This window comes from Poecilia formosa, unplaced genomic scaffold (genome assembly GCF_000485575.1).
Source record: "Poecilia formosa unplaced genomic scaffold, Poecilia_formosa-5.1.2 Scaffold286, whole genome shotgun sequence".
Taxonomy (NCBI): Eukaryota; Metazoa; Chordata; class Actinopteri; order Cyprinodontiformes; family Poeciliidae; genus Poecilia; species Poecilia formosa.
In genome coordinates, this window is record NW_006800225.1 from 665,717 (window position 1) to 692,590 (window position 26,874).

At 38.3% G+C, this 26,874-nt stretch overlaps 2 protein-coding genes across 2 annotated transcripts; both read right to left on the reverse strand.

The window, feature by feature from the left end:
* Nucleotides 1-468: 468 nt before the first annotated feature.
* Nucleotides 469-20,913, reverse strand: LOC103151584 (synaptic vesicle glycoprotein 2A-like). Its single transcript, XM_007571735.2, has 13 exons — nucleotides 20,764-20,913; nucleotides 14,466-15,194; nucleotides 12,716-12,896; nucleotides 11,173-11,324; nucleotides 10,135-10,268; nucleotides 9,904-9,993; nucleotides 9,201-9,308; nucleotides 8,777-8,865; nucleotides 8,509-8,673; nucleotides 7,341-7,474; nucleotides 3,823-4,029; nucleotides 3,575-3,734; nucleotides 469-2,098 (listed from the first exon to the last, which is right to left on the reverse strand). The coding sequence occupies exons 2-13, from the start codon at nucleotides 15,070-15,072 to the stop codon at nucleotides 1,915-1,917; spliced, it is 2,211 nt and encodes a 736-aa protein (XP_007571797.1). The 5' UTR covers nucleotides 15,073-15,194; nucleotides 20,764-20,913; the 3' UTR covers nucleotides 469-1,914.
* A 1,698-nt stretch (nucleotides 20,914-22,611) lies between these two features.
* Nucleotides 22,612-25,930, reverse strand: sf3b4 (splicing factor 3b, subunit 4). Its single transcript, XM_007571736.2, has 6 exons — nucleotides 25,844-25,930; nucleotides 24,784-24,912; nucleotides 23,982-24,524; nucleotides 23,715-23,882; nucleotides 23,483-23,632; nucleotides 22,612-22,951 (listed from the first exon to the last, which is right to left on the reverse strand). Exons 1-6 carry the CDS (start codon nucleotides 25,875-25,877, stop codon nucleotides 22,791-22,793), a joined length of 1,185 nt encoding a protein of 394 aa, XP_007571798.1. The 5' UTR covers nucleotides 25,878-25,930; the 3' UTR covers nucleotides 22,612-22,790.
* Between the last annotated feature and the right edge of the window lie 944 nt (nucleotides 25,931-26,874).

Genomic DNA, 26,874 nt, shown 5'->3' on the forward strand with positions numbered 1-26,874 from the left:
TTTGCAAATATCTGACTAAACTAACCTGGGTCATGTGAGCACAACAATGTATGTTTGCTGAATATTTTTTTTATTTTAAACATTGTAGTCGGTGGATGATGCCTGTAAAATCCCTTGTCCCAGAGCAGAACTCAATACATTATAATAGTTTAAAACAATTAAAGAAATACTAAAATTATATATTATGACAATTAAGTATAAGCAGTCACATAAATAATTATAAAAGTATCAATAAATTCAATTTAAAATAATTTTTAGATATTTTCCAACTCCGTTGAAATTTGTCCCTAGTTTTTGTCAACACCNTAATAAGCACAATCCATTTTGTATTCAGAATGCTTTAGTATTAAGTTGGAGAGCGGTGCAGTGAGAGATAATTTTTCAGTAAAAACTTAATACGGTGAGGAATGACTGAACAGGAGCCCTTAAAATTCACTCACATCTTCCCTATATGCTCTGCTGCCTATATTTAGTTTTGGTCCCATTTGTTTAATGACCAAGGTGATAAAGGAAGGACTTGATCTGATCCCAAGTAGAAACTGCTGCAGTTTTCTGTCTGTCTGTGCCATGACATGCTCTGCACTATGCGCTCAATCATTACCAAACAGCTATCAATGCCAAAGAAAGAGCATGAAACAGCAGAAATGCTAAACGTTAAATTGTACAACGTTTGAAGCAGCACATCCTGGACTGGTGTGTTTGTAGGTGTATTCCCAAATAAATACATTTAAAGCTGCAGAGTTTTATTTATTACAGAGTCTTAGAACTAATTTTAATCATTTTAATATAATATCACAGTGAGTCTTGGTATCTGCAAATCACTCACTGACCTCCAGGACAAAAAAAAAAAAATCAGATTGCGGAATTATGAATACAATAAGAAACAAATCATCTTTAGGATAAAGCTACCTAGACCTGTTTAAGGTCTGGGATTTCCTCCTGAGTCTGAGGACATAAGATGACATTAAGAGTTGTTTTGAATCTTTATGACTAAAATAAATCAAAATATGAAAACATCCTGCTGACATAGAAACAAGCAGTCAATTCGATCGACGTACATTAACCTTTTTGTGAAGCTAACTCCAAAACCTGATTTTCACCTAAAAACAAACACTTCAACCTCCCAGTTTTTCCATCCACAAAAGCTCAAACACAACTGGCTCCCTTAAAACACACAGCTAATGCAGACAAAAAGCACATTATGGTCTCCTCTCACACATAAACATTTGACCAAAATCCATCCCTCTCACCCATGAACATCCACAGACTGTCACACAACAGGGAGGGTAAACACCGGCTTGACACGGAGGAACTAGATCTAAGAATCCTGTGAAATGCATCTCCGTCTGTTTGTCTGAGGAAATCAGCTTTACTGAAATGTTTTAGTGGGTTTTGGTAGGTAATACTAGCTCCCAGCGGGTTTGGCAGTGATGAACTGGACTATTAGAAAACAGTATAATAAGTAACAGCTCTGTAAACCAGTCATGGAGATTAAGACACACGAGTAAAGAAGAACGCTGCGATTTCAGCGTGCATGAGCTAAATCTTTCCCACAACAAATGCTTCTTCTTTTCAGTATTTTTTCTGCCATTCCACTGTGACTGTGTCTTAGTACAAATACATATTTAACCACCTTTGTAGGATTAGACTTTTGTAATACCTGTCAGAGCAGCTGAAAATAAGCCACAGGTGTTGAGATTTCTTAAAAAAAAACAAAAATGTTTGCTCTTCTTTAATACCTGACATTGAACGATGCAATCCACATTTCAAAGGATTCTGGGCTTACAATAGGGGGGCAGGCAGTCTCTACTGTTGCTGTGAAACGAACGGGCAGCGCTGAAGCTCTCGCGGATGTTCAGGCCTATCACTCTCTCCCTCCTGCTGAACTCTGCTGCCTACTGCTGGTCGTCTGCCTTACTGCAACACCTGGCCTCTCGTCTCAGGCAGCTTTGTCGCGAGGAAACTGCCGGCGGCGAGCGCTCCGCCGGCGAATAAGATGGGTACGGCCTTCGTGATGCCCACGAACGACTGGAAGATGCTGATGCCCAGAACAGCTGCCAGTTTGCAGAGGGCGTTCAGGAAACCGAACGCTGTGGTCCTGAAGACAAGAACAGAGAGCAGCTATCAGTTCCAAAATGTAGAATATTTTAACATAAAGTTTTGTGGAAAAGTCCTAAATCATTCCTCCTTTTGTATCCAAGTAGGAATGCTTTCTTGTCATCTCCTCAAAAAGCTTTCTGAAGGTCTTTTTTATACATCCACTTACTTCTGACCTATGACTCATCCAGGTATAAAAAGCCTCCTTCTGTATTTTTCGGACTATAAACCGCTACTTTTTTCCTAAGCTTTGAACCATGCGGCTCATAGCCCGGTGCGGCTTTTCTGTGGATTGAACTTCAACCACCAGGGGGCTCTTTAGCAGGAAGTAAATCATTGGAAGTCAAAATTGAAAATCAAAGAAGAAAGTGCTGATTTTCATTTAGAACAAGCACATGTAGCAGCAAATTTAGGACGCAGCCCTGTGCTGCCTCCTTGTGGAAAACCGAGAGCGGTGTGGCTTATATATGTACATTTCCAGTTAAAAAAAAAAAAGACTTTGTGGGTGTGGCTTGTAGTGAGGTGCGCTCTATAGTCTGGAAAAAACGGTATATACTGTACTGAAATCCTTAACTAATGACGTTTGTATACATAGCAGAGATGTTCTGATTTTTTTTTATGTCGTAACCACAAACTTTGATGCATTTTACTGAAACTTTATGTACGGAGCAACACAAAGTATTGCATAATTATAAATCGATAAATTATTTGGATTTTTTTTTTAATTTTTACAAGTAAAAATCTAAAAAGTGTGGCATACATTTACTAAAGTGAGATTTAAATTTTACATAACATTTTTAATATTTAAATACTTGATGTAAATAATCTAGATTATTTTGTTTCTTTAATTCTCTGCTATTTTTTATTTAATTGTTTTTAAAAAAATCTATTACTCTTATTTTTTATGTTCTCACTAACTGTTTTGTAACCATTAAGTCCCTTGTTTTATGTTTCATTGGGTTTTATATTTATTGACAATCGCTGTGGAAACAAGCTCTTTTGTGTTTTGTGTCTTTTCAATATTACTGTCACAAAGATGCGATTTGGTTCCATTTTGTGTAGCTGAATCAATTTAAAAAATACGAAAGATAACAAAGAAAACAATAAAAACAGACATTTTGAAAGACATTTGATTTGATTTGATTGGGTAACTATTAATAAAAACCACTTCGAGCAATAAAAACACCAATAGAAAGGAATTTGGTGTCATAATGTTGTAGCATAAAATCTGCTTTTATGTTATCTGCTTTTGGTAAATGATGTAAAAACATTTACCAAACATTGTTTTAGAATCATAAAGTACTTGTTTTGAATAAAAACAAAAACTGCAGGATTTATTCCAACAAAAAAAAACATTTAAAGGTGATCATTTAAAACAAACAGTTTTCATTTCTGGCACCTCAGTCAGAGGGGTTTCCATAGTTACTGATCCAGAAACGATTAACTATGAAGCTGTTCTGTGCTGCTGTTGTGCTACCTTTTATCTGACGGGTACAGCTCCACCGTTATCACATCCAGGGCGTTCCACGAGGCGATGCTGATGCCACCAAACAGACACAAGAGGGCGATCATCCCCGACTCGCTGTTGCCGAACATCAAGAAGAAGCAGCTGACACAGGATATGATGCTAGATCCCGCTGGGGAAGAAGAAAAAAAACATAACTTTTAAATCAATTTTGCAGTCATACCAAATGTTGATATTCATACTTGATTGCGTTTGCCTACCCAGCATCCTCAAACGGCCAATTTTGTCCATCAAAAGCGCAGACACAATGTTCCCGGGGAGCACAGCTAGTGTACCGAGGAAGTTGACAAAGTATATCATGTAGGCGTTGTTGAAGTCATCGCTGAAGTCCAGCATGCAGCCCTCTTTGTTGTGGAGGAACGTGCTGTTGATCAGCTTGCAGTTGATGAACCTGTACTTGAACAAATCTGAGGAGGGAAAGAAGTTGCATAATTGTTCCCACTGAGGACTGCAACCTCAGAGATTCGGATCAAAGGTGAAAACTAAAACTAAAAATATTGCAAGATGTGGCGTTTCCAGGTGCTTTTATGTGAAGTCCTTATCTAACCTGACACAGACGTCTCTCTCAACTGATTGGATGAAAATCAGAAATCAACCTCCATTTTCAAGTCCTGCCACACATTCCCAACTGAATTTATGTCTGGACTTTAATTAGGCCATTCTAATATGGCCTAATTAGAATACTAATTCTAATTAGGCCATAAAAAATGCTAATTAGAATTTTGCTGATCTAAACCATTCTGTTGTCTGTGTATGTTTATGGGGGCCATCCCACTGCAAAGTGAACCAGTCTCAAGTCTAACCTGCATCCCTCCAGAACCATCCCGTTCACTTCTGATTTGTTCTTTATGTTTATAATCTTTGGGGTAGAAGCATTGTTTTTATTTATTTGTTTTTATTTTTTTAATTTTAGATGTTGTAGAGCTGAAAGGATGTTTGCTCTTACTTTTTCACTTTGTGAAAGTTATTTTCATGAGTAACCATAGCAACAAGAAGTTGCCATGGTTATGCAACAACCAAAAATTCCAGAGTAACGAAAAAAATAAATAAAACAATAGCACCGCCTTCTGATTCTCCCAGACCTGCTCCATTGGCCTGAAGAAAATATGACACAATGGCTTGCCATATTTCTACTGCTTAAATTTAAACTTGTGCACACTGTTGATTTAAAACAGACAAGGGATTCTATAAACTTCTGCATGCCATCATTGCAAACTGTTCCTGTGTTGCTGTTATTGCTATTACACAAGCCATGTTTTCCTGTTGCAGACATATTTCAGTGATTCTTGAGAATAGGGACAAAACCGGTCCTATGGATAAAACACAAAATTTGAATAAAATATACACAAAATATAATTTTTGCAAATATCTGACTAAACTAACCTGGGTCATGTGAGCACAACAATGTATGTTTGCTGAATATTTTTTTTATTTTAAACATTGTAGTCGGTGGATGATGCCTGTAAAATCCCTTGTCCCAGAGCAGAACTCAATACATTATAATAGTTTAAAACAATTAAAGAAATACTAACATTATATATTATGACAATTAAGTATAAGCAGTCACATAAATAATTATAAAAGTATCAATAAATTCAATTTAAAATAATTTTTAGATATTTTCCAACTCCGTTGAAATTTGTCCCTAGTTTTTGTCAACACCATCAGACATAAAAAGAATGTAAAAAAATCAGGCATTATTGGGGGGCACCAGAACTTCTGAGGACCCCATGACCCCTTCCTTTCTCTTCCTTTGCTAAGAGGGCTAGTTAGCTCTGGTTAGCTTATGTTATTCTTTAGTTTTTCCTTCTGTTTTATTCCTAAGTTGTTCGTCACAACCATGATGTGTCAATGCCTTTGATGAAATTTTGTGAAATAAAAGCTTAATTTTGGTAAACTGTAAAGATTTCATGACCCTCATGAGCTACAATATGGCCTCCTTCAGAGTAACATAAATTGAGGTAGTTTGGCATTTTGTCAACTCCGTCAGATGTCAACTCCATCAGAGTTTTTGTGACTCTTTCAGTGAAATTGTTGTCAAAACTCATTTAAATGTGCAATTAATTAATTTTAATGTATTTTACATAAATTGCATTATTTCACAAGTACCAAGTTTTTCATTTTACTCACTAGTTTGTCACCACCTTCAGTTCTGTGTCAACTCCGTCATGCACTGTCAACTCCGTCAGATGGATTTTTTTGTTGTTTTTGGTTTTAAATAATATTTCTTTTGTTTGTTGAGAAGCATTTGCCTGTAAAATGAGTAAAAATATCACTAATAGGGTATCTTAAAAATAATTTTATATTTATTTTTGTCAGATGGTGATGACAAAGTTCTGGGTCAGGTAATTAAAAATTTAAAATTTTTTTTAAATGTTGCAACTGAGAGCCTGTACCTTAGCATCTTTACATTTCCAAAACATTATTTGTCATATTTGCATACGGTTGCATAAGGTTGAGAAATAATAATAATAAAAAATATGGGAAAATTAAAACCCATTTTGTCCCTATTCTCAAGAATCACTGATTTGTCGGCATAAGGAACAATTTAAATGCTGAATGTCATTGGAATTTAAAAAACAATCAAAATATGAGATTAAATGACTCCTCTAGCTTCAGTTTATCCATGTTTCTGTCGGAGCTGCTTATGATTAGTTTTACTCGTAGATCTCCCCAAGACGGTGTTAAAACTACAGTCATCCAATGCTTTCAAAAAATAAAATAAAAAAAGTTTTATGGAGCAGTGACGGAAAGAAAAGAATATGTCGTTGGCTTCAAGCGTGAGAGGAAAGAGGTTGGTGCTTTCCCTGAGAAAAATAGGCAAGAATAAATCTGTCACAGCTAAGAATGAAGGGCTGCAAAATGTCAACAAAAGAAGCGTTAGAGGCTCTCAGATGTGATTCCCAGCTTCGACTCTAACATGTTGATTTAGACCTTTGGCAGGAATCAAAACCACAAGCATAGGCTGGTCACAGGAGCCTTGTCTTGTCTCCACCCACATGGATAAGTCTGTCTCATGTTCCCTGTTCGATTTATGCTCTCTAAATCTCAAAGAGCCGCTTCTCATCCAATCCCGTCAGCCCATTTCTGTGCTGGATTTGTTTGTGTTGCCGTGGTTACGATTGATGCAGCTAAAGAGTAACCCAGGGTAACAAGCATCACAGGGTTTCTGCTGTTTCTCACTGCTCTTCTTTTTCTGGGTATTTCACTGTAAAATCGAATTATTAATTTATGCATATTCATTTTAAGCAAACTAATTTCCATGGATAAATGCAAACTGTAAATGTAAGAGTTTGTGTTTATTTCACAGAAATCAGAACACTACTTACTGACTCGAGTAAAATTAGTCTTCCTCATTTCTTACTGCAGTCCTTCTTGTTTGTGCATCGTTATATTATGTAAAAGTGACATTCCCAAATAAATGTTTTCTCGGATCTTCTTTTCTATTCTAATTTCCATCTTGATGAATTATAGGGATATAAAAAAAGACAAATACAGTCTTGTTTCTGCTTTCGCTTGTCTTGCCAAACTGTTGTTTTGTTTTGTTTTTTTGTTTTTGTTTGCTCGTTTTGCAGGGGAAATTCAAGGGACAGAGACAAAATATCACATTGTCATTATGATTACCGGTCCTGAAACATGACAGAGCAACAGCTCTAAAATTAAAACCATGCTCCCCACCAAATCACGTTTAACTAATATTTGCTATAATAGTATTTACCTGTATTGTAGAACAAGCTGGCGATGAAGGTGCAGTTCCTGAAGAACGTGTGTGTGGAGGTGACGTCCTCAAAGTAGCACTCCTCAAACACAGAGTCTTCAAACACCATGGACTTCATCTTCAGGCTGAGGAACCTGCACACACAAGCTTTAGATAACTCAGTTGCACTACAGACTTTTGAATAAATAATTTATATTGCGGGCGCCGTCTTTAAGAATCGGACTTTTCACACAAATGCGTACGTTGGATTAATCTGACTAAAACTTTTGGAAAAAGCCTTCACCGTCACAACGTGTCACTGTTCCTGTCCCTGTTTTATTATGTTTAATCGTGCACTTTAAAGGGAATGATGATTTTCACAAAGTTTAAAAGCTTTTGAAATGATTCATAATTGATTTATGATCAGTTCTAAAGTTTACACAATGATCCAATAGCTTTAAATTCTCACTTGTCTTTTCCTTCCTCAGCTTCTGGCAAAAACATAACGTTTTTTGGCCAAATATTCTCTCTGATTTTAGATGATTTGCAGCTGGAAGGATTTTTCTTGATACATTTTTATTTATGGACATTTGCTATGATGCATAATCAAAGAAATGAGGCGGTTTGCAACTGGAAGTAGCTGATTAACATCCCAAAAGCAGAAAAAATGCTTCAACTGCATCCACAAATCCTTAGATTTGCAGTAAAACAGACTGCTACATGAGATCAGCCTTGCCCAGTCAGTATCTACAACAACCTTTTGAAGAAACTCTGACAATATAAGTTATAACAACATTTAATTTCCCTTTAGGATTAATGGAGTATTTTTGAATTTGAATTGATCAGAGGGGGGAATCACTAAACACGTGATGTACAGTATGTGCCATATGAAAAGACCTTCATAGACTTTTGATTTTAGTCCATTTAACTGGTATTTTGAAGATTTAGATCCAAATAGACTTTTGTTTTTTATGTTCTGGAAATGAAACACATTTGCGTGGTAAATAATTGGTTGATTTTTGATTTTGTTATAGTCTCATCCCAATATGATCTTGAGTTTCAATTGAACTGTCAACAATGTGATCTTCAAAAGAACCATTTCAATCATATGCAAATATAACTCATTTTATCTAACAGAGGTTATCATGTCCCACGTTTGCTACACATCAGAGTAAGAAGAAAGCCCTACTTGGCATTAAAATAGTATCCATCGCGATGGACTTGGTTTTCCAGGGTGAAGTTAAAAGTGACGTGCTCCACTCGCTCCTTGGTGAAGGTCTTTGTCCGTGATTCATATTCCTGCTTCTGGATGTACTTGATCATGTCAGGGAACCACACCGTCAGCCCGTAGTAGCTGCAAGGTTTTTTGAAGACAAGACAGATGGAAGAAGCACCACAATTAAGCAGGATATATATGTGAGATACTACAGGAACAGTGACGGGGCTCTTCGGTTCACCTGAAAGACATGCTGAACCAAACAGCCATGAGCATAAAGGTGGTCCTTTTGTATTCAGGGCTAAAGCAGGCAAGAATGTTTTTGCGTATCTGCAGCGTGTGAAGAGAGAAAACACAAGATTAATTTAAAAGACATAAATCCTTATCTGGGTTTGATCTAATTACTCTTCAAAGCTAATTTCTAAGCTTTGCATATGAATGAAATTTGAGAATCAAAACCAAGTTCCAACCCTCGTTGTTAAGTGTTATTTATTCAGGACGGAGGGTGTAGGAGTTGCATTTAGCAGAAAGTAGGCTGAATACATCAAAATCTAACAGAACTGTGTCACAGTGCTGTGGCTGTGCTGCAGAGTGTGACATAAAAAAAACAATCTGGGTTTAAAAAAAAAAAAAAGCACATTTGTAACTCTGACAGTTTTACCAACCTGTTGGGAGAGACTCATAATCTTCAGCCTGTAGCGCTGCCAGACGGGGGTGTCGGTGCCAATGTCCACCAACTCATCAACCTGCTTCACAGTCTTTATTGTGGTGACCTTGGAGTAACCAGACACAAGACAGTCAGAGGCTTTCATAGAAGCCAATTCAGGAAATATGTTTGAAAATAATCATTGGAAACCTTGTTGGCTTAAGCTTATTTCATATAAAAACTACGTAGAGAGAAAATATTTGCCCCATTACAGTTCTCTGTGTTTTTCTTTTGTTGTTGTTGTTCTTGTCAAACTTACGTACTTCAGATCTTTATTGACAAAGATAACCAGAGTAAATACAAAAAGCGGTTTTCAAAAGATTTATTAAATGTTAAACATATTTTTATGTTGATATAATTTGGTACTGCACAAATAAAAACCAATTTGATTTTACTAATAAAACAAGATTTAAGCTCACAACTCAGTTCATTTTCTGACCCTTCAGAGCCTAGAAGTCAATGAAACAAATAAGCAATATATAAATTATACAACACAATACATTCTGAATGTTGCACAGTAATGATGCAGGTAACTGCAAGATTGCGAGACGTTTTTCCCAGCTAGCATTTATGAAGTGATGTTTATTGTCTGTCGCCTCTTGGAATCTTTTTTCAACTTTTGGTTTCAGTGATTGCAACAACTATTTCTCGAGGATACTCACAGTGAACACCTTCTCTGGGTATCCTTTCGCTCTCATGTTTGTGTCATGAACTTGCTTCAGAATCATCCAGCCTTCATCATGCTTCCCATTCTGTTTTGAAGAGGAAGATAAAGACGTGTCACCAAGAAAGTAAATTTAAAAATATATATATTCCACCAAGTGTTTAAATCGGTAAAATCTCAAGCAATGTGTAAAGCTCTAAAAAGACTGATTGTCATCTGTTATGCACACCTCTAAGTAGAAGCGTGGGCTCTCAGGCATGGCGTTGAGTGCAGCGATGGCGGCAACAGAAGGAAACGCACAGACCAACACAAACACTCGCCAGCTGTGGAACTGATACGCTGAGCCCATCTGGAAACTCCACCCTTGGAAGTAAAGACAAATAACAACAAAAGACATTTAACCAAACAGAAACAGGGAAATTAGTTACAACCATACGTCAGTATAAAGTCAAAACTTATACTGGTGAGTTAACTGGCTGAAACACAATATAAAGACAAAATATCTTGTCTTTGGTCAGAGGGGTGAGTTTCAGCTCACAAACAGTTTTTTTTTTTTTTTCAGTGACTGTGTGTAACATGCAATAATTAACCAGATGGTGTTTGGCCGAAAATGGATCTCTGCAAAATACTGCCTACATGTTTTGGATCATTCGATGAAAGTAAATCAGATATAGCAGCTCCACATATTTGTTCATGGTGCATGTTCACGTTACTGAGTCACTTGAAGTGGGTGTTATAAGTACCTCCATTGTTACAATTGCTGGAAAAAAGAAAACTAGTAATAGAGAGAGAGCAAGAGAGAGAGAGACAAATATGGGGGGTTATTTTTTTGTTTGTTTTTAGTTTTTAGTGAAAATGAGTGGTTATAGAGTAGGCCACTTAAATTTGTCTTAAAATCACAAAGGGCTACAAAGATTCAAAGATTATTTGAATTTGAATTAACAGGATCCTTGCAAGATTACATAAAAATTATGCTAGTTTGCAAGCCGTAGTGCAAGTCCAAAACAATTTTTAAAAAATGACAAATAACAAATGTTGGCAGAGCAGGACTGCAGAATGGAGGCAAACTTTATATATATGTTTACACAGATTAGACAGTAAAAGCCTGAGACCAGGGGGCTGGAAAGGAAGACTAGAACTGACTCAAATCAACAAGCAGCACACAATGAATTTGGAAGTAAATCTGAAAAGACTGTAGAGCCCAACATGTTGGCCTTAACGCTCCTTAAAATCTCTGCGTCGTGATCATTTGTATTTCCATGCTCACCATAGTGTGGGATGATGGCCCAGGCCATGGCGGACGCATAAATTCCTCCAATCATCCAGAACATGCAGAGCCAGCTGAGGTGCTCGCCGCGCTTCTCTTGGGACAGAAATTCAGAGTAGTAGGAGAACACGATGGGAATGGAGCCACCAATTCTGTAAAGGTCAGAGTCCAAAGATCAGCGTTGGGGAGAGGTGTTTTAAATCATTGTAAAAGAAAGTATAACTTTATTTTTAATTTGTTCACTTTATAGCCCAAAATGCCAGAAAGCATTTGTGTAGTGGTTCTTCGCCCTGCGACTGTCCTGTGTGTTTTCAGAAATTCCCCTGCTTCATCTTATTTGCTTGCAATGAATGGATGATTAATCTACGGTATTTGCTGCCAGATTGAGGAGATAATTCAACCATTTTAATCAAAAATGCTGCAGCAGGAAGTTATTTAAAACCACTTATATTATCTGGACCAGTGACACAAGACGACAGTGAATGTTAGGCAGAGACAGTTTGACTTGTTGACTTTTATTGTGCTTGTTTTGCTGTCTCGTTCGGTACCACATAACCTTGCTATTGTTGCTTTAAATCATCCACATAGTTGCTATTTATTCCGCTGCACAGGACACAGACTTTTCTGATTTTGTTTAAAGAGTAAAAGTTACAGTGTCTTTAAAAGGTTCAATGTATTTTCATCTAAGCTGTACATCATCCAATGTTTAGCTGTAGTCTGCTCGTAATAAACAACTTCTAATTTGTCTTTAGGAACTTTGTTACTAGAGGCTTGATGTACGTTATTCCCAGTGAGAGTTTCTTTGGTCCTGTCGCTAATAAATAAAAAGAGACAAGCAAAAACCTGAAACCAAGGAACTGCTTGACCTTAAGATGATTGATCTGCCTTGAGCCTCGAGGAATCAATACAAAAATACAGTTCTTACTCAGTACATACCAGAATGTGTCACTGTTGGCATTTTTCATTTAAAAACTCAAAGCACTAGGAATAAATTGTGTATTTGTGACTGGCTGCAAGTAATAAAGTGCCTAGAGATTTAAAATCAATTCTTCTCTTAGCTGCCTGTCATGTATAGACACAACAGTGGTACTCTGAGTTTAAGACCATAGTTATGTTTGATTTATGGAAGAAAACATTCTTCTAAGCAGCTTTAAAAATGAATGATGAAGATGACTTTAAGGGATTATGAAGTCTGGCTGCTTGGAAGCAAAACATAAAGACATAAGGGATGACTCGAGCTTCTCCTTCTGCCCTGTGTGATCATAGAGTAGGTTATTGGTTGTAACTCACTGGGAATGATGTTGACCTTTCAATTCACCAGTTCAGATGAAGTGGAAAATACTGGAACAACAATAAAACTCTACAGGACAATAATTGTTCTCTTAGGGAATAAGAGAGTTTTACATTGATTTTGTGTTACAAACATCAAAAATACTATCAAGTGGGGTGGAAAACATTACTAATCCAATTACAGAGTGATGTTCAGATAGTACGTGACGTGCTGGATAGAGGAATTCACAAAAAGAGTTAAAGGTGCAATTACCCAACACCCGAGAGGAGGCGGCAAAACAGAAAAGTGCTGTAACCCTGAACGAAGGACGAGAAGAAGGAGAAGATACTGTTGATGGACAGAGAGATGATGAGGGACTGCCGACGGCCTATCCGGTCTGCCATGGCCCCCCAGAGGAAAGCCCCAACCATCATCCCAAAGTACACGATGAGGCCTGTCAGGAGAGCAAACGAAACGTTTTAGCTTTCAACATTTGATGTTTACAGACTTTTTTTCTATCAGCCAATTCTGAGCAAAAAATGCTAATTCACTGTCTTATTAATCTTTGATATTATGTGTTTGATTGCTACCAAGTGTGTTGGGGCAGATTAAATAAGGAAAGGTCTGGATTCTAGCAGTGTGGAGCCATGAGCGAAAGAAGGTCAGATATGGAAAGTGTGAATGAGGACAAAATGTATTTGAAAGTAAGATCTATACGTTGAGTAATGCTAATATGGCTCTGTATATGCACTGTAAAAAAAAAAGAAAAGAAAAAAAAGCTGTGTTTAAAGATCATTTGGGATTTCAACAAATGGGCTAAGATATCCTCTTGGTTCAGGTTTCCTAGTACGGCATGCAGTTTCAAATAAAATCCTTTACTGTGAAGTTATTTGAACCTCTTTACTCAAGCATCTTACGCCAGCAGTTTGAAGGGATACACCACATTTGAATTTAACAATTGAAATATTTACCCTTACCAGGTTGTTGTTCTGTATCAATTAAATTGCCATAGCTGGCTTGGTAGGAAAACAATCAGCAACATTTGGGAAAGTCCTGAAAAATATCCTTTAAGTTCCATAGAGAAAGTCTTTAACTTCAGGAAAGTAAGTCCCAAGAAAGTTGTAGAAAGTACTCATTTAGTTTCTAGAATGACAATTTCCAAGGTATAAATTCTAGTCAGTTGTCCCGTAAGTTCAGAAAGTAGCCAGTAAAATCCTACAAGTTTCTACTAAGTTTTTGTATTTTATGTTAACTGAATTATGAAGCAGTAAGTCCCACAAAATAACCTCCAGATTTTTGGAAAGTATATTGTGCATTCAGGATTATAACTCGTAAATCATGTCAGCGTTAGATGTCCATGATCCCTCTTTCTGATCAGCTGGTAAAGGTTTTTAGAAAGTACTTTAAAATCAGAGAAATACACAAACATTTCAGACAATTTCTGGGAAAGTATCTTCTGAGTTCCTGAAAGTAACCAGTAAGGTAACTAGCTGGTAAGTTCACTGAACGTTTTGGAAACCAACCTGAAAAACTGCAGACTTTATTCTGTTAAGCCATTAACATTTCCTGCCTTCCTGTGTAACCTTTTCCCTAACAGTCATTGGAAAATTAAACAGAAGAGCTCTTTCTTTGTCAGAATTCAATTTTTTATCTTGCTCTTGTACCTGCTCTAGATTATCTCCCAAAATTTTCATGGAGCATAAACAGAGATGGATCTCCAGGAATCTATTAGCAGCAAAGTGTGCGGCATCATTCCTGAGAACGTAAGTCTCTAAACCATTAATAATAAATAAAACTAAGACCACCGCTGCAGCTAGAGTTGAAAATTCCCCAGAGACTACTGGCATATGTGGAACTGACTCAGAATAATCATCAGTACACGTGTGAACAGCGTGATGAAGGAACATGTCGCCAAGAGCAACAGTGAGTCATTGAAGTGTTTTAAATAGGACTTGAACAAGTACCTTAATCTCTGACACACAGGAGTATGTTCCCTCAGAAATGATCACCAGTGGAGTCTTACCAAGCATGCTTTTGCTGGGTTCAGACAGACACATGTCCTTCTCTGCACTGGGGAGGACAAACCCCACCACGAAGATTTCCACGCCATCGGCCATCAGTGCCAGCCCCAGCACGAAGTACAGGGTCCACTGGAACTTCCCGTGGCCGCATTCCTGTAAAATGGTCTCGTACTGCTGAGCCAGCTCTTCCTGGTCCTTCCGCCTCGCCGCCTCGGATGCCCCAACATCTTTGAACTGCTGAGCCCCGGCTGTTATTGACCCAGGACCTCCGGCCAGGTCGCCTTTCCCAGAATCGGCCCTGGGGATTCCTTGGTACTCCCCCTCGTAGATCTCGTCGTCCTCGTCGTGGCCCTCGGTGGAGTCACTGTGGCCACCCTCGTCGTCGTTGGCGGCCTGGCTGTCGCTGCGGTAGTAGCCTCCTTCTTGGCTCCCCTGCATAGGGTAGTCATCGTCGTCCTCTTCAAAGCGGCTGTAGGACCTCTTGCTGTACTCGTCGCTCATCCGATCCACCGAGCGGCCAACTTTCTTTGAGGCTTGCCGCTTGACTTCTTTTGCAATGTCTTTGGCACCTTTTATGAAAGCAGTCCGGTTTTGATAGCCGTCCTCCATTTTAAAGACAATTTAGAAGAAGCGATAGAGGAGAAAGGTCTTGCTGAGAGGCCTCTGAAGGTGAAGGGGGGGTTCCTGTGTTCAGGACAAACCAGTCGACTCCCAGCTCACTTGATATACTCCTGAGGAGACAACACATATGAAGTGAAAAAAGGTTTTACACCAGTTCTGTCAGGAGGAATGGGCCGAAATTCCAGTAAACTATTGTGAGAAGCTTTTGGAAGGAAACGCAAAAGTCAACCAGCTTAAAGGCAATAACTTCTGATTTGAAAACATAAAGTGAGATCAATCCTTGCCTCCTACTGTTTTTTTTTACAAATCACATAATTAAACCGTAGAACAATTTGACCTCTGCGTGATTGAGAAATCCTTCAGATGGCACCAGATTATTAAAACAACATCCCTACAAGTCACCACGTCGTATCTGGATCAGTTCCACGAGCCGTTTGTAATAAAGGGGAAACCAGCTGCTTTAATAAGCGTGATCTGTGTGGCTCGGCTGATTGAAAGGCTACTCAGGTTAGCTGGGGAAAGAGGTGGGACATTCAGTATGGCTGTGAGAATCCGGACGAGTTTCCCCAGGACCCAGCTAATTCTGAGCTGAGCTATATCCTGCAGAGTTTGGTATCTGAGTACCGAAGAGGTAAATAGCTGGTCAGGTGTTAACCTGCGAAAGAAGGAAGTGAGTTGGGGATGGCTTAACACAAAAGAGGAAAAGTGGTGGCCTCTCAGTGAAGGGAGTCAGAGACATCAATAATCTTTTCATACAGTTGCCTATTCTGTCATCATAAAAATCTTTAAATGGTAGGTTGGCTGAAACATTGACAAAATAAAATACAAAATCTTCTTCTTTTCAAAGCTTTATAGAAGATTACTTGCATGTTTGCTGTGTGTTTGCTGTAAGTCTAAGACTGTTGAGTTTTGCATGCTGCAGCAGTGTGATGAATGTATCTGTACAGTCTGAGCCTGCTGCACCATAAAAATGAAAAAACGGCTGCGTTGAGTTCTGTAGTTGCATTATTTAGTAGTGTTTGTACATTAGGGTATACAAAATAACATAATCTTGCTTACTGAATACAAACAGTTTCTAACGGGTTATCTGCACAAAACAAAATGTGCAAAACTTATGCTCTATTGTTTCAAATTCAAGTGTAGGCTTAGTTTCTACATGCTAAGCCAAACCATATAAAGAGATGTTCAAAGATGAGGTGGATGTTTGCATGCTGACATATCTTTGTTCATCCCCAAGCAAAGCTATAACGTCTGCCCTATCTTAGATTAAACCTGTTGCTTTCTCCCATCCACACAGTGTGTCTTCTGCCAAGTCACTGAAAGGTCTCAGCTGTAATTGCAAGCCAAAGCATCCGGCCTCAAGCAGTACATGGTTTCTGATGGAAATACTGCACATTACTCAACAATTCGAGTAATTCAAACGAAGCAGACTGCGTTGCAACCCTGACCCGTAAAATCTCCAAATCTAGCACTAAAAGACGATTTTCCACACAGTTAAGGAAGAAAACCTTAATAAGTGAGCCAGAATGAGCCAGAGGCTTGGCTTTGTTTCATTGGTTAAATATCATGTTTGACAATATTTAATTAGCAGCACAAACGCAAAGTGATAAATGTGCCAAAGCCGTGTACAACAGCAAATGAGCCCTGAAATTAAGAAGAAGCTGGCAGTCAGACTCCTGATTCCCCCATCTGCTGTGGGATCACGTCTCCAATAAATTTTGCAGCGCAAAGACCTTTTCTTTTTTTAGGGCACCAACTTGTTCTTGCATTTGCTCGATGAGCCCCCACATCAATATGTTTATGTACTAGCACACCAAGCCTCGGGTGACGCTCCAAATGAGATGCGATGTCACTTTGAATTTGTGCTGCAGTGAAGAAGCAGACAGACGATGATGAGATGTCGCTGCGCTTTCACCGGTGCTTCAGAAACAAACCCTGACAGGTAATAACAGTCCTGACAGTGCTTCTCAACAGTAAGCAGGTATACAGAACACAATGAACCAGAGCACACTTTAAAATACTGACAATGAGGGACGGCTCCAGCGACTTGCCATAAAAACACCTGCTGGCCTCCTCTAATCTATGAAATTTCTTCAGTTTATTTAAGTTGCTGGACTCAAATTTGTCTAATATTTTTTACAGTTTCTAGTTGATTCTCATCGGTTGGCTTCTTGGCTTAGATCTGACTTTAGCGCAAAATCCGTAACTGAGCAACAGCGTCAAAATCAGGTCGAGTCTTATACACCTGTTGGAAAATGTCAAAGTTTCTATGAGGTGATGTGAGGTTAAGCTAAGAAATTTGAATGTAGGCCTCATTCTTCATTATTCAACCAATCAGCATAATGCTGCCACCACCATGCTTTTTAAGTTGCAACGTTTGAAAACCTCATCTTGACATCATAAAGCATGGTTGTTGTTACTGAAAATATGTTTTTATGACAGGTCCATCATTTAAAAGACCTTAATGTGACTTTGTTGGAATTAGCGTAGTACTACTGCTGACTGATGATAAAAACTTCCAGTTACATCTCATACATTTACTAAAAGAAGAAAGTGTCAAATGTTAGAATAAATCTTCCTTCAGGCCTTTGGGTGAGAAGGATTCTTGCATGTCAATCCAAAATGCATCCCACTTCAAAAGTAACGTTTCAATGTCAGTCACAAAATCCTGATCAGTATCCTTTCATCAAAGGCTGATAGTTTGTGTTGGAAAGTTAGACTCTTCAAAAGCTAAGAACGTTGAAACATGGTGCTGGAAGCATCGGGCCTCAGTAATGGAAACTGGAAAATGTCTCGAATTTATTGCTTTTTTTATATTAACAACTTGGCTGTTGACAATTTAAAAAAAAGAAAATAGACACAACTGAGTGCTGCAGGAGGAATTGCAAACTATTTTTGAAAAGGATGAACTAAGCTTTTAGAAAGGGGTCAATAAAGCCCTGACTTTATTTCTATTAAAGATTTATGACCTGTGGTTAAAAGCCATATCTAACCCAGGGAACCAACCAATTTAAAAAACCATTATCATTTCCTTTTACCAGAATTAAGTCAGAAGTTTAAAAAAAAAAGTGTAATCCAGGTGAAACCTGCAGTACTAAATTCAACCAGACATCAGTGTACACTGATACACTGATCTTCTATGTTTTAAACCCCCATGCATTAAAGAAAATCTGTAATCAGTTGAAATGAATGAACCAAATTGTCAGTTTTAATATTTTGAACATGGTTTTGATTTGGTTTCATCCTAGAAAGAAAAAAAAAACATAAAATGAATCCTTAAAACTAAAAATTAATAATAATAATTTGACATTCATATCGATGTTGAGTGCTTCATTCCTTATTTTTTCTCGTATTTATAACAAGTCATACCAACCAGGATGTATCTAGAACTAATTTTACTGTGAAATAAATTACTGCTCTACCTTTATGCGAGCTTCTGCATGTGTGGTGATGTAATTATATTTTATGTTTCATCCTGGGCAGCATTTCCAGCCATGAGGCAGCAGATTTCCCTGTCAGCATGACGAGAACAGATCAAAGGAGCCCAACCAGGCCTGGTCAGCCAGGCTAAACTGTAGGACTCAAACCTAATAATATCCCCAGATGGACGTAATAATGGCACAGCCATTGTACCCAGCTCCCGCACCCAAAAAGTGTCTTACTTGAACAATATTGGGAGTGCTTTCCTTTTAGCATGTAGATGATTTTATGTGGTTAGACTGTTTAATCTTAGTTTAAGAGAGAGAATGCTTAAAGCTTCTACTTTCTGATACAAGAATTTGGACATTTTGATGTATTTAAACTTCCGCATAATTTGTGTAGAGATGGCACTTAGCATCTCACTTTAAGTGGCTTCAAATGGGTCAAACAATAAACCTCTTTTACTTATTTGCATAATAGCTCATACTAAAGCCTGTACATAAACAAGAACAGCAAGTAGAGATTTGGTTTCAGTGTTATTTTTTTATTTCTGTACTACTTAATATGGCTCACAAGGAATACTTAGACTTGAGTTTGTATCCCCGTTTTGTTCTCGAATGTTGTTTCTTCCTGCTTGCAGTTCATACCCTTCAACCATCCATTCCTTCGTCATGAACCTATTGACAATCACTTTATTTCTCTTGAGATAAATAACTGAAAATCCTCAATTTTAAAGTATGAATAGTTTTTGCTAGAGTCTCTTTTTCTAGAGTCAATTCCATCCAACTTCTAGTTGACGTCATGCATCATAACCCATCATCGAATCAAAACACATGTGCTGTTGGAGTCGGTTTAGCCACATTTTTGTCCTGGTGCACTCCGAGTAGAGCGTAGAAAATGACCAAAGTGGGTACAAAATGTCCCCAAAACATCTGATTGCAGGTGTGGTGGAAATGTTGTGTGTTTCAGTATGACTGACCTTTCAAATAACTTTAAGCGAATTGTGATTTCATCAAGGGGATAATGTATGCTGAGAGCATCCAAAGAAGAAGTTGCTAAAGGAATTGTTCAGTTTGAGTTGTCAGACCAGACAGAATTGATTTTAAATCACAGCGTGTTTGCAGAGTGTCTTACGAAATTGTGTCATTTGTGCCTGCATTTAGAAAAGTGCTAGAAAAGACAGTTTGAAGCCTGAATGGTTCAGAGCAGTGCTCAGAGTGTGTAGGGATTTGATGTACTGCTCTCCTTGGTGCAGCAAGCAATAATAAAGCTCAGGACTCAGAAGAACTGTCTCAACCATGTTGGGTTTTTCCATTTCAGGTGACGAGAAGAAAGAAATTTACAAAAATAAAAAAAAAGACAGAAGAAGTACTGTTTGCAGTTTAGCCACAAGAGAGAGAATACACATGGAAGAAGGATCCATGATAGATAGATAGATAGATAGATAGATAGATAGATATGTCTGTTGAGTTGAGAGCCTCTCCACACAGCCCCAAACACTCAGCTGAGAGAAAAGGAGAAGAGGAAGGCTTGATGAGGAGGAGGAGTAATGATAGCTATATTTTTTTCTTCAGACTGACAGGCCTCCATTAGTTTCCCCCCTCTCGCTTGTCCTGCATTTAAAAAAAATAACAATAAAAAACAATCAATATCAGCTTTATAGTTTCCCTGCAGGGCCAACCAGAACAACCTGTCTTCACATCACCACCTTATTTATAGTACAGAGATTCCCATCCGCTGAGTGGAAATAAATCATCTGGACACCTGATAACATCACAACAACCAAAGAAAGCGCTAAAATATCCCTGAAAGGCTCCACTTTGTGCCCTTATATTTTAGTTGAAAACCGCTTTGATGTGCTTATTTGGCTTTAGGAAGCAACAGGATGAAATAAAGAGCAAAATAGGTGCAACAAGATTAAAAAAAAAAAAAGGCCGCCGTACGTCGCTAACAAGGCCAATTTTACACCGCTTGTACACCAAACGCGACCAAACATTTCCTGACAGATGCGCTCATTCTTAGAAATCACACGGCCGTGCAGCAGCCCGTCACGACTTGGATCAGATTCTCTCGATTCACAAAATCGATCCTAATTTTAGCGTGAAGCGAGCTGCTGGTGAGCACGCCCCATCGCGCTTTTCACATGATGTCTTAAATGCGTAGAGAAAGAAAGCACACACGCAGAGGGGGGGAAATGCCCGCCGCTCCGAGAGACCACGAGCAGCTCCAAGGTTTAATTAGTGTTAAATTAATGCTTACCGTAAATCCCGCAAGCGTCCCTCTCTTCAGCCCGGAGATGGTGAGGAAGAGGATGGAGGAGGAGGATGCTGTTGCTGTGAGCCGAGCGATGATGCTCCGTGTGTGTGCGCTCTGGAGGAGAGAGAAGCCCACGCTGTCCACGCACACTCTGTGATGCACAGGGCTCCCACTTCCACCCCTCCTCCATTAGAAACCCATCACGAGCGCACTTCATATTTAGTGAAAGGTCTTTCGGCGCAGATATGCGCAAGATTGCACGTTTTTTGTTTCCTTTTAAATAATTCGTCTTGATGCATAAAATGTGTTTATACCCATGTAGGTGTTCGGCGCATTAACACACATCTTTTTTTTTTTTTTTTGCAAACACCATTATCTCCAGACATTAACATCATCATTGTAAATGTGTGCGCTCTAGACGCGCACGTGCAAGCGCGCCGGACTGCTGTTACCATGCCAACCACTTCGCTATTCCTCAGTCTGCACAGGGAAGATGCGCCATATGAAAAATGTGAACTCTCCTCTGAGAACAGTCTTATTAATTAATTTATTAATTATTATTATTATTATTATTATTATTATTATTATTACAACATCACATTTCCATAATGTCGATGGGAACCCTTGAGAACATGCGGAACCTGCGTCTTACCAAGTTCCAGCAGCATGATGGCGGAGTTCAAATGTTTCAGAAGCTTTTGGGGTTTTTTTCCAACATTTGGTTCAATTTCTTGTAAGAAATATTTTTCCTAATTAATGAATTGATTTCACACAAAAAAACTATTTTACTATTGTGCAACTTATGGACGATGCCATTAACAGGAATATTTATTGAATTGAGAAGCATGAGCAATTATTTCACTACTTTCATGACCAATGTTGAATAAATATATTAAAAATGTTTTTAGAAATTAATTGAATGCTTTATATGTGCCTCCAGGAGCAATTACCCACAATCCCAGATAGTTGGAGCATAATTCATGACTTATACAGAATATGGAGATTTACAAAATATTCTGTTAATATCTTAGTTGATCAATCCTTCATCTCCTTAAATTAGAGAGTAGAAACTAGGCATCATTTAGAATTGTATAATTTTGTTGAAAAAAATGTTGGCATGTGACAAATTCTGTAATCAGCACAAATTAAGTGTAGTTTGCAAAGTAACTTCGGACGTTTACTGTTCAGACTTTTAAATGCAGTTTTAACAAATGTATTTACTCCATGTTGAAGAGATCCATCCAAACGTTATATTGCCAAGTAATAGCTTGAAAACAAGGAGGATCTAGAAAAATGTACCATTGGAAATAAGCCGACTTATTTAATAGAAGTCTACTCCAGACATTATAAGCCCAACCGCACTGAATTTTAAATCACTTCCACTCTTAATCATTTGTTCTTTGCTTCACGTCTGGCCTAATGCCCTTTCTGATATAAAACCATAAATTACTGCTTTTATTGTTAACGCCTTTCCTTTCTCTCCATGACCTGGTAAAATGTCACAGCAGGACAAGAGTGAATACAACAAGCTCATTAATTCGGCTCTCAGAACGCCACCATACTGCCAGCAGATTTCTGGAACAAAAGAAGGCCAGAGTCTTTAGTTGCTGAAAAACAAAACGGATCAAAAATTACCATAATTACACAGTGGGGTGTGCAATTAATTAATTTAAACCCTAAATGATTGCAAAACAATAAAATTGACAAAAAGCATTTGCCCACACTTTATATTTAAGAATTTCAAACTTGAAGAAACGGCAAGCCGAAGAAACCAGTCTTTTAATAAAATAAAGAAACGCAATGATTTTCTTTCTCTGATAGATCAAGAACCATACAAAAACACACAAAACAGAAATTTTAGTAAAAATTTATTTGCCAAGTTGCATTCATCTGTACAATGATCAAAAAATTATGAAAATAAAACAACAACAAAGAAACACTAAAGCTACAGTTGTAGCCCTAAACATGTTTAAAAAAAAAGAAGCTAAACAGCAGCTGTTTCATGCCGTCTACCGTGGGTCACGGTGCTCTTAAGGCACCCGAGGAGGGGCGCCTGGGGGCCTGGGTGGCATTGGAGGCGCTCTCTGAAAACCAAAGGGAGGCGGACGAGGAGGACCAGGAGGAGCCGCGCCGTAGCCAGGCGGAGGCATGGGAGGAGGAGGCCCCCTCATACCTGGAGGGACAGGAGGAGCTGAGGGGAAACAAAAAGAGGGGTCACAATATTCAGCATTAAGAGTTACAGCATTTAAACCTCCAACAAGCTGTGGTTCTGATCTGAAGCACATTCAGACTTTTGCATTTAGACTTTTAGCATTTTTATGGTCCATCACTCTGGAACAAACCTGCTGAAAACCTGAGATGTGCAGAAACTATTTGCTCTGTTGAATCAGGACCAAAACCTAATTGTTTACTGATGCATTTGATTAAAGCGTCTCACTAATGAACTGTTTGCCCGGCGGTTAATGGTGACTGCAGCTTGAGATGGAAGATTAGGTTTGCATTTGTTTCTTATTACACAACGCTTTTTAAAGCTTTAAGATGTTGGTTGGTTGTTCTTTGATTTGCTGTAAATCAAGGCAAGGCAGGCCAAGTTTACTTTTTCTTACATAAATAGGTAATAGATTACCTATTTATTTATTACCTAAATAAATAAGTATTTTATTTATTAAAAATAAAGATTCCTGATGGACGCTGTAGGTTAAGATGTAAGAGCAGCGCTCACCCATGGGGTATGGCGCCCGGGGAGGCATGCCCATTGGTGGTGGTGGCATGTTGGGGGGCAGTGGAGCCCTCTGAGCCGATCCTGGAGGAGCTGGAGGTGGAGGCACCATGCCAGGAGGAGCAGGAGGCGGCATGGGCATCTGAGGCATACCTGTGGAACAGAATGAGAAAATGGTTTTCTTTCGATTTCCTTGACGACAGTTTCAGCTGCATCTGAAAGCCCCAAGTTTTACCTGGAGGCATGTTGCCAGGAGGGAACGGTGGCGGTCCAGGAGGAGGTCCGCCAGCAGACACTGGCGGAACACCTCCTGCTGTTGGAGGCATGCCCATAGAAGGCGGCATTGCTGGGGGCATCGTTCCAGGTGGGGGAACAGGAGGAAAAGCACCAGGAGGCGGGAGACCTGTACAAAAAAAACAAAATAAAAGAAGTCAAACTGAATGTTGAACAAATGTTCAAAAACAATACTGAAAAATGCTTGAACTCGACACAAAAGTCATACCTGGAATGGGCATTGCTGTTCCCATCGCAGTGAGGACTGGTGTCGGTGCAGTCGGCGGGGGCGGAGCATCTGCGAACAGCTGGTGCGGCCTGTCGGCCTGGGAGAGCGGGTTCTGTGCAGCCAGCAGTCGCTCTGCGGCCGAACCGTGGCGTTCCCCTTTGGAATCCTTTTTAAATGCATATGACACCGTGATGGGTCTGTTGCAGAGGTACTGGCCGTTCATGGCCTCGATAGCCGCGTCCGAAGCGTCGAAACTGGCAAAATTGATGAAAGCGTAACCCTTAGAGTTGCCCGTGTCGGGGTCTCGCATGATCTTCGGTGTTTGGAGGATCACACCAAACGCACTGAACGTGTCGTAGAGAAGTTTTTCATCAATCTCCGGGTCCAAATTACCGATGAAGATGTTTGCACCCACGTCCAGGTTTTTGTTGTGTGCTGAGGCCTTATTGACCCTAATTGGTTTGCCATAGAGTTTTATCATATTCATGATTTTTATGGCATAATCAGCATCCTCCTCACTAAGAAACTCCACGAAGCCATAACCTGAGAAAAATAACAGTTACATTTCTTAATGACAGTGTCATAAAAACACATCGTTCTTATTTCTGACCAATAAAACTAGCTCTGTTCCAAGCTATACATGTTCAAACTTCATCATAGGCAGATTTCAGCTGCGTTCTCATATTTTTTAAAAACGAATTTCTCTACTTCAGACACAGAAAGGACATATGCATCCAAATGAGCTAAAAGTTTGTATGTTTTACTGTCCACTGAGAAAAACAGCCTGCAAGTTGTCGCTGACCTTGATGTTGACCAGTGACCCGGTCTTTGGGCATGTGTGTGTTGACCACAGGACCGGCCTGCAGGAACAGCTCCCACAGCAACGGCTCTGACACCTTCTCATCCAAGCCTCCAACGTACACAGTCGCATCTGAAAATTGACAAGATAAAAATGTATCAATTTAAACTTTTTACAGAACAATGGTGTTGTGTTACATCTTGGCAGTATATTTATCAGGTTGTACCTCTCACATTTTTAATAAAACTCATCTTTCATCGACATAAACCTTTCTTGCTAGTTTGGTTTTGATAACAGCTTTGAGCTTTAGAACAAGGCCAGTTATATATCTCGGGAAACAAATGCCTTGTAGTGCAAATCCAAAAGGATTTGAGAAAAATATTAAATAACAATATTAAATGACTCGTTCTGCAAAAGATTGAAATACCAATAATCATTAGTTAAAAGAAAGAACTAGTTTTCTTAATCACAAAATTACCCGCTGCTACCTTTTTTACAATAACTTCACAATTTTTTATAACCATACTCGCTGTGCAGTCCGCTTAAAACTACTCATTTCTGTTAGGATTGGCACTTTCGAGTCTTTTGCCTGCTATTCAAAATACAATTTTTGACTTGCAACTTACTGAAAATATTCCTAACATTCCTAATTACATTATAAGCAGTATATTTTATCCAGCTTGTAAAATAGTGAACAAAAGATCAATACTGTTTACTAAGGTTTATGAGTTGCGCTAAATGCTATGACGTGCCAATTCTCTAAGCTAACTGTATACTTAAAAAGCAGCAGTTTGACATTGTCATAACCCGCATTATAACTTACAGTACCATTGTGCTTCTGTTTGATACGACACGTGAATTACATTTCTTACGAATTAAAAGAAGCTAACTAGCAAAATGCTAAGCTAACAACACTTCAAACACTTCCATGTGTTGAAGCGGATGTTTTCCACTAAACGATGCTCAAAAACCGCCGAGAAATTATATTACGATTTACTCATAAGCACATGTCAAAACAAGTGAGAGATATTCATCAAAAACATATTTTAAAGGATGAAATTACCTTGATTTCTTTCCGAAATTGGTCCCGCTGCCATGTTGAATGAACCAACGCCGGGGGAGCGTTGAAGACGGAAGTCCCGCCTCTTCCGCTGCTGTGCTTAGAAATTTTTCAAAATAAAATATATTAAAATAAAATTAATAAATCTGTATTAACCTTATAGCATATTATGACAACCATTCATATGTAACAAGGTATTTCCGGTTTGAGATTTAGACACAATTTTATTACTTTAAAATACTAATAGAAATACAACAATTATCCACATTTTACTATGTTTACTCCAGCATATATGGGGATGATAGAACAAAACAAACCAAGCCACCGTTTTATTATTAATTGATTTATTACATATCGATATAAATCTTAGTAAACGTATAAACACAGAATACAAAAACTTCATATAAAATACACACAATTAGGCTTCAAAGGGCAATTTATAAATCAACACTGTATATTGAATATGAAACATACAAAAACAAAATCTAAAGCATCATGCATCAAACCCAAGAGATTAAAAAAGGGTTCATTCATTTATAAAATGTGTAACAACTTAATATTAACAAAAAAAATCCTTAAGCATTAAAAAGGAAAATTAAAAGGCCTTTGTACAAAGATATTTTGAACTGGCTTATATATAAAAACAACACTTGATGGGGATTTTTATTATAAAAACCAAAGTGAATAAAAAAAAAAGAAAATCAATATCTCATTCTTTTAAACAACTCCATTAAAATGTTCTTATACTCATCATAAGTCTTTCATTTTTTAATAAATCACTGAAAACCCATACAACATATATTGTTTAAGCAAATATGAAAACTTACATAAACAGAGTTATATTAAAACTGAAACTGTGACATATAAAGGGAATTTGGCATATAGAGGTAAATGTGTTCATTTGATTTTAACTATTAAAAACTTGAAAAAAAGATCCTTTGTAGTCCAACAGAAGAATGTTCATATTCAAAGAAACAAATGCAAACAGGACCAGTGGTCAGGCCAAAAAATAAAAAATAAAAAAGACTACAGGG

Bases quoted from the DNA above. Each gene is read 5' to 3' on its own strand.
- LOC103151584 (XM_007571735.2), bottom strand. From the start codon at position 15,072: ATGGAGGACGGCTATCAAAACCGGACTGCTTTCATAAAAGGTGCCAAA. The intron at 8,866-9,200 runs GTTGGTAAAACT...CACACGCTGCAG, and splicing joins TTATGAGTCTCTCCCAACAG to ATACGCAAAAACATTCTTGC. The intron at 8,674-8,776 runs GTGAACCGAAGA...AAAACCTTGCAG, and splicing joins TGGTTCAGCATGTCTTTCAG to CTACTACGGGCTGACGGTGT.
- sf3b4 (XM_007571736.2), bottom strand. From the start codon at position 25,877: ATGGCAGCGGGACCAATTTCGGAAAGAAATCAAG. The intron at 23,883-23,981 runs GTATGACTTTTG...TTTTTTGTACAG, and splicing joins AACAGCAATGCCCATTCCAG to GTCTCCCGCCTCCTGGTGCT. The intron at 23,633-23,714 runs GTAAAACTTGGG...TCTGTTCCACAG, and splicing joins TCCTGGCAACATGCCTCCAG to GTATGCCTCAGATGCCCATG.